Genomic DNA, 7,733 nt, shown 5'->3' on the forward strand with positions numbered 1-7,733 from the left:
TAGAAATTGTTTCGCTGGATGTGTCAGAATTTTATATACCAAAATTTGAATATGAAAATTTTGGAGTCAGATAATGAACTTAATTAATTCAAGAATGCAAGTACAATCTCTGAAAAATTTGTCAATAAAAAAAATCCTTTGATTCTTTTCTTTTACTTCAAGGGTCATGATGACTTATTCTTGAATTGAATGAGTTTGATCTTCTCCAATTTTAAGGCTTGATTTATTGGAATTTTGGAATTCTTTAAATTTTTATTCTTCTGACAAGTTCTTGAGAATATTGGGATTTGATTTCTTGAAATTCTTTACGCATTATTGAGACTTCAATTCTTTGATCTTCAAATCTTGATATCTTGAAATTTTGGAGAGCTTTCATTTTTCATACACCGTCTTTCTTGGGTTTGTTTTGTTCTTTAGATGTTTTGGATTTGATTTGTTGAAATTCTAGAGACTTTAAGGAGAGTTTTGGAGATTTTATTTGTCAAAATTTTCTCATCCCTAAATATATGTGATATGACCTAGAGGAAGATTATATTTGTAGTGCTAATTAAGAAAGTTCTATAAGACCTCAATTTAGCACTTGAAAGTTTGACTCATCCGTCAGTACATGATCTCTCTCTAAAGTATAGGGTTCAAATTCTCCTTGATCCAAATATAAAACTTCAAAATTATTTTATTTTTAACTTTACTAGAGATGAATATGATGACTCTGCAAATTTTTTAACTTAAATAGAGATAAATATGATAGTTGAATTTTAATTGAACTATGAGTTTTAAAAATTTGATTGATCAAACCATATGTCTTTAGATTGAATATGTCAAATGGGTTGAAAAGTCTTCACTTAATTTATTTAAGGGTGAGCAAAATTTGATCAAAATCGAATTAATTGAATTAACCAACAAATGCAATTAATTCAGTTTGATTAATTTAGTTTGATGCAGTTAAATCGGTTAAAAAGTTAGATTAAGTTGATTCTGGTCAGTTAAAAATTTTTTAAGTCAGTTAACAGATTACGAAATTAATATATTGTAAAGGTTTTTATTACATGTATGCACTCACACAATTTTTCTACACATATATATGAATGAATGAAAGGCTAGATTTAATCATCAAAAGAGTTTTTCTTACATGTATTCACTCTCACACTTTTTTCTATACTTATGTATGAATAAATGACTTAGATTTAATCTTCAATCATTGAAGAATAAAAATTAAAATACACTTTATTTAAATATTAACATTATTGATAAAACTATAATCATACAAAAAGTTATTTAAAATTAAACATAATGCAAAATATAATGAAACCTATACCCTAAATTTTAAATTAATAATATATTAACATATTAATGTAACTTATTATATTAACTTATTTTTATATTAAGTTATTAATATATTATTCTTTATATAGCATATTTATTGATATACAATATACAGTCTATACGCTATAGAGTCTAAACTATAGTAACTTACTTTTTATAAGCTATTAATTAACTATAGTAATATAGTATAATTTATATTACATAGTATGGTATATTAAATTATTAATATTAGTACACTATAGTAATATAACTTATATAACTTAAGCAACTTATATAAGTATTAGTATTATATAGTAACTAGATGGGTGGCGTGCGTGTTGCCGTGGGTTATTGAATTTTTAATAAGTTTTTAGTAAAAATATAAAATTAGTTTGAAAGTATATTTAAATATATAAATGTTGGTTGCATTGTACTTATTCATCAAATTTTATTATTTAAAACCAGTACTTGTTCAAAATAGCTATATTATCATCGATAATATGTTTATTTTTGTATTACATCATAGCATCATTTATCTATACATAATATACTTTTCAGCATGCACAAGAAATAGTAAACAGCAGCATTTGTTGCGTTTACAATGCAAAGCAACAGTTCATTATTTACACACACAAACTTTAGATATATATTGGAGAGTACTATAGGAACATTGATCAACAAAATGAGATTACAAAGGAGCTACAAAAACACATTCCATATAAATTGCACTATAGCCACAAAAATTATAAATGGTTGGATAGATGTTATAGGTAATATTGTTTAAACAACTTGTTAAAGATACCTATTTCATTAGGTGTGGAAATTAGATTTCCCAAAAAATCACAACAGTATAGAAATGCCATCCCTGTTTGATTTTCAATTTCTATAGAATAAAACAGTAAGTAAAATCAGATAATACTCATCCAAAATTCTATATGTAATGAATAAGAGCAGAGATATTCACAATATATATCACCATTAATTTCAATAATATTATGAGCAATCTTGATAGTAGAAAGAACAAAACTTGCATGAAGAAACCAAGATGGTTTTTAAACTTAACAAACAACATAGAAATACTATCAAACATATTCAAGCTCAATAGCTTAATAATTAAACAAAATTTGGTAATAAAAATTTTTAAAGCAGAAAGCCAAAACAAAACTTTTGTTTTTCTCTCAAAATATATTAAAGAACTAATAAAAATTAAAGCAAGTGGGTCGCATAGATCTCCAACTCAAGCAAACAATACAGCAAAATAACAAAACGTAGAAATCAAAGAGAAATTAACAAAAAGAAAGTAATTTTCAATTTCTATGCAACAAAATAGCAGGTGAAATCACAAAAGAAAATTGAAAAAGCAAATATATAAGTTATATTGTTTGGTAGGTTAAAACTTTATACGAAAAAAATATAATGATCAACAAATAAAATACAACAATGCAGTTAATCATAGCAAACAAAATTATCAACTAATAATTGCCAAATGAATCATCAAAGCAAAAATGTATTTAGGAAATCGATTATGATTCCAGACATTGATTCACATTATTCAATACAATTAACATGGATACTCAAGCTTTTAACTTTTAATAGCTCCTTCCTCTTAAACCTATTTAGTCTTGCTTGATGAGTGACATCCATTATAACACAAAAGTTTAAATGATAAAAAAAAAAAACCTACAAATAAGAAATTATATATATTTCAACTGTTATGATAATAAAAAGAACAAATAAACCAATGAACATAGTATCTTAGCCACAAAATATAAATGAGCAGCAAAATTAATAATTGCTCACATACATATAATTATAAGTACATAAACAATAGAACAATAGAAAAAAATGAACAAATAATAACAAAATACTAATTATAAAGAGAAAGGAGCTTGAGTACTTTATAATATACAACACTACACCGACTTGATATTACACCACGGAAAAGATAAACAACTGTTAAAGATAATAGTAAAAATACATCAAATTTTACTCAACATTGTTTCATGCAAGTAAATTTAACATAACCAAAAGTATGTATAAGCATAATACAAATCATAACCAAGCGGAGATAAATGTAGTAAACAAACTGGCAGCAACTGAGGAATGATCATATGTTAATCATTGAAAAAAATTTTATTCCAATCAAATCCTTCCGGAAGGGCTTTTAAATTTCTATAAGTACTTTGAGAAAACTAAAATTGAAAGAAATTAATAATTGTACAAACAACCTGACAATTATGCAAACTTAAAAAAAATCTTTTATGAATATAACAATACGAAGATTAAAATAACCAATACTTTATAAATGTAACGCTTGTGATAGCCATTTTAGTTCAACTATAAATGCAAGTTGAAGAAAGGAAGTGAAATAAAAGAAAATTGAATAACATGAACAAACATATTTTAATTAAACATAGAAAAACAAATAAAGAACTTGGATTTTAAGGTAGCGAGAAAATTAAAAAGAAAAAAGACTATGAAAAATAACATCAGCAAAACTATAAGATCAAGAAATCCTCCACCACCCCCCCCCAAACTATTTCAAATGTTCCGCTGAAGAGAAAGTAAACATTTGTTGAGAAAATTACAAAAGTATTAGTTTATAATAAATAAGTGAAATAGGATAGGGAAAAAAATACAAATATAGAGGACGAAAAACCATCCTCCGAAATAACTATAGCAACAAATAAAAATCATAGCAAAAAAAAAATTTCATTAATAATAGAGGATGAATAATAACAGTAATGAAGATTAGAAACTGCAACCAATCAATGCAAAAGTATCAAAACATATTGTATATACGATAAAGACTACATCTTCCTTAATGTCAATGCTTAAATTCTATTATTTACAATTTAAGTCATTTTAATTTAATTTAATTTTTAAACCATGGATTAGATTGGATAAAAAAGCATTTTACGGTTCTGATCAATGCCAGATTAATACTAAAAAGAATCGATTAAGTTTGATGGGGTGCAAACAATTTGTTTATTGGATTTAATATAAGAACCGAATTGTGCCAAAGCAATGTGACTCTTGCCACTACTCAGTTGGAATTTTTTTCTGCCTGAAAAAAAAAAAAGACCATGAGTCAAATTGGCTAAAAATCTATTTAGCCGTTCAGATCAATATCAGATTAATCCTAGAACAAAAAAAAAATGATTAAGTTTGATGGGGTTAAAACAATTTGGTTACCCAACCTAATATAAGAACCAAATTAGTCCAAAACAGTGTGTTTCTTGCCACTGCTTGTTTGAATTTTTTCTCACCTACAACAATAAATAACAACAAAAAAGGGAAAAAAAAGGATGTTTTAAAAATAGATAAAAACGTAAGTAAAGTATGAAATCAATAGCCTTTAATTTGTAATGCAAGGTGAAGGAAACGAAACAAAAACTAAAAAGTAAAATCTTAATCTTAAAAATGAGAAAACTACAAAAATCTGTGCTCCATTTTTAATTCAATGTTGACTTTGTAGTAGTAGAGAAAATATAGCAAAATATTTGCTACATAAATTCTAGACTTTTAATTTTAAAAAATTATAAGAAAAATTTACAAAAACGAAGGATCAGAAATTTTAAAAAGTCATTCAGCATTTCAGAATGGAAAATGAGCTGAAAATAATAAAAAGAATTAAAAAACACAAATGGCCAAATACTGAACTAAACAACTAATAAAAAAGCAAGAGTAAAAAAACCAAATATTAATAGTATTCTTATTAATATACTAATTAATCAATAACAATATATTATTATATATAACAATATACTATTATACTATATATTACATGACTTCTTACTATACTTATATACTATATAAGTATATATTAACTATATATAGTAATATATTAATACTTATTAATATAGTAATTAGTCAAAATTTGTATATTAAAATTATACTATATTAGTATATTAGTAAAATTATAATTAATAATTTAATATGTGGTATCATAAAGTACATTATTAATATATTATTAAATAAATTTAAAAAACAAAAAAAAAGTTAAAATAGTTAAAATAGATTTAATAGACTAAAATCAGTTAATATAACGTCGGTTAAAATCCTTAAGTCAGTTCGATTCAGTTAAGTTTTATAAAAAAAGTCAATTAAGCTAGTTAATGATATTTTTTAATCAAATTAACTGATTTAAATGAGTACTCACTCTTAAATTTATATGGTAAAACCTTGAAAGAATATAATTGGTTACCAAAATAAAATATAAAGAAAATTTGAGAGACATGCGCCAGAAATTCTTTCCTTTTGCAATAGCCTTATTTGTATTTTTGCGAAATTCAATATGCTTTTACTTAAATCATTGTGGTAATAAGTGGAGAACTAAACGATGAATATTAATTTTGGATAAATTCAATGATAGTGATACTCAAATCATTGTGGCAATACATGGAGAATCCGATGTTGAATATAAACTTTCAGTAAAATTCGAGATAACGTCACTCGAAATAAACCTTCACTTGAATGCTTCTAACTTTTTGGTTTCTAGTAAAGCAAATAAGAGGCAAGGGAGAACCATGTTGGATACTTCTGGAGCTTGTCTTTGAGAAAAAAGACAACTTGCATGTTTTTGACGCCCGTCAACCAAAGATGGAATTTTATTCTTTCTTTATCATATTGTCAAATGGAGGACCATTTTCAAGATCTTGGTCCAATACGTAAGTGAATTAATGATTACTATCTCCTGCAACAATGGACTGAAAGTAATGCACAGATTCTGATAAACTTTGAGGGCGTTGCCAGATATCCCTGATTGCACCGCAAAGTTGTGAAAATACAGACCAAGTCAACTAATGATGCATCCATGGATATCACTTTGCCTCACCATCAAATCAATTATGTGATTCAATTCATCTCTTCACCTGTCTAAGAAAAGCTTCATGAAATCTTAGTAACTTTTAATTTTGACATTAACCCTCCTATGGCCATCAGCACAGAATGCATTGTTATAATCTTGGCTTATCAACTCTGTTATTTTATTTAATAAATGTATTGATTGCTTAGTTCAAAGCTCTCTTTATCATCAGATAAGCCCACTTTGTACGGTCAGATTTATGAGGTCGGGCTATGAGAGATCCTACGTTAGATCTTTGACACTGATGGTGAAGATTGAAACTATTGTATATATTGGAGATTGGAAATTAGTTTTTTAGTTCTTTGTATGGCCAACTAGCATTAATGATTTTCTTGATTGCAGTCTGGAAGTTAGAGCTACAGCCTGCAGTATGTTTGGTTCTGTTTGGAACTTGAAGAGCAACAACTACATTGTCATTTTCAAGTTGACAGCAATTTTTTTGTCAGGGTATCAGTGACACATGAAATTATTTTGTGGCTACTCTAAAAAGTCCCGTGAACCAACAGGGACCCCAACTATTCCAGGGCCAGTGGAAGTTTTACAGCACGAAAAAAGAACAAAATCAACAAACCTAAGTAAAACAAAACTGGAAAACGTCATATCTTGGAGCTTTCATACATGCAAATTACCCTTCCTTTTGAGCTGTTTGATTGCGGGAAATAAACCTATATTCACGGCTGCAACTTTGAAGTTGACTCGGTTTTGCATGAATGACATAAAGAAGGCATGGTGGGGCAGGCTACAAATATTGATAAGCTTTCTTCGTTACTGAATTTACACAATTTAAAGATGAGATTTATTTATTATAATCGGAGAATATAAGAAGTTCAGGAAGTTTTATAAACTGCATATCCTTAATCTTACCCTGAGAGTTTCCAGGAAGCAAAAGAGGCCTGAAATATGTCTTGGTTTTTCCTCTTATTCTTGCTCGGTTTCTTGTTTAATAATTTCTCCGAGAGTAGCCATGATCAGAAACAATCTGCAGTTGTTGTTGGAACTGTCTACTGTGATACATGTTTCCAAGAGGATTTCTCGAGGCCTAGCCATTTCATTTCAGGTTTAACTCCTAACTTCTATAATTACCTCCAATTTCCCAAGTTTGATCTGTTAGTCTCAATTGATATAGTTTCTTGGATTTTGTTTGCAGGGGCATCAGTTGCAGTGGAATGCAAAGATGGGACTTCAAGGCCATCTTTTCGGCAAGAAGTGAAAACCAATGAGCATGGAGAATTCAAAATTCATTTGCCTTTTTCAGTTAGCAAACATGTCAAGAAAATCAAGGGATGTTCAGTGAAACTGATTAGAAGCGGTGAGCCATACTGTGCTGTGGTCTCAAGAGCAACTTCGTCTTCACTCCATCTCAAGTCAAGAATGCACGGAACTCATATTTTCTCCGCTGGGTTTTTTACCTTCAAGCCACTTAAACGACCGACCCTATGTGGCCAAAAACCAAGTATTCAAAATCCAAAACAACTCAAAAACAAAGAACCTCCAGCACAAAATGTACTCCATCCTGACTGTTTCTTATCAACACCATCAGTTTTTCCACCTGATGACCCTGTGC

The 7,733-nt window shown here is 28.0% G+C and overlaps 1 protein-coding gene across 1 annotated transcript in view; it reads left to right on the forward strand.

Annotated features, from left to right (window-relative positions):
• The first annotated feature begins 6,901 nt into the window (after positions 1–6,901).
• Positions 6,902–7,733, forward strand: part of LOC110426005 (uncharacterized) — a 1,234-nt gene continuing 402 nt past the window's right edge. The window contains exons 1-2 of the mRNA XM_021441091.2: positions 6,902–7,226; positions 7,317–7,729. Coding sequence (XP_021296766.1) covers positions 7,070–7,226; positions 7,317–7,729 — 570 coding nt within the window. The 5' untranslated portion in view covers positions 6,902–7,069. The remainder of the gene's footprint in view (positions 7,227–7,316; positions 7,730–7,733) is intronic.

Source organism: Theobroma umbraticum, unplaced genomic scaffold (assembly GCF_002168275.2).
Source record: "Theobroma umbraticum cultivar Fairchild unplaced genomic scaffold, ASM216827v3 scaffold_12.1, whole genome shotgun sequence".
Classification (NCBI taxonomy): Eukaryota; Viridiplantae; Streptophyta; class Magnoliopsida; order Malvales; family Malvaceae; genus Theobroma; species Theobroma umbraticum.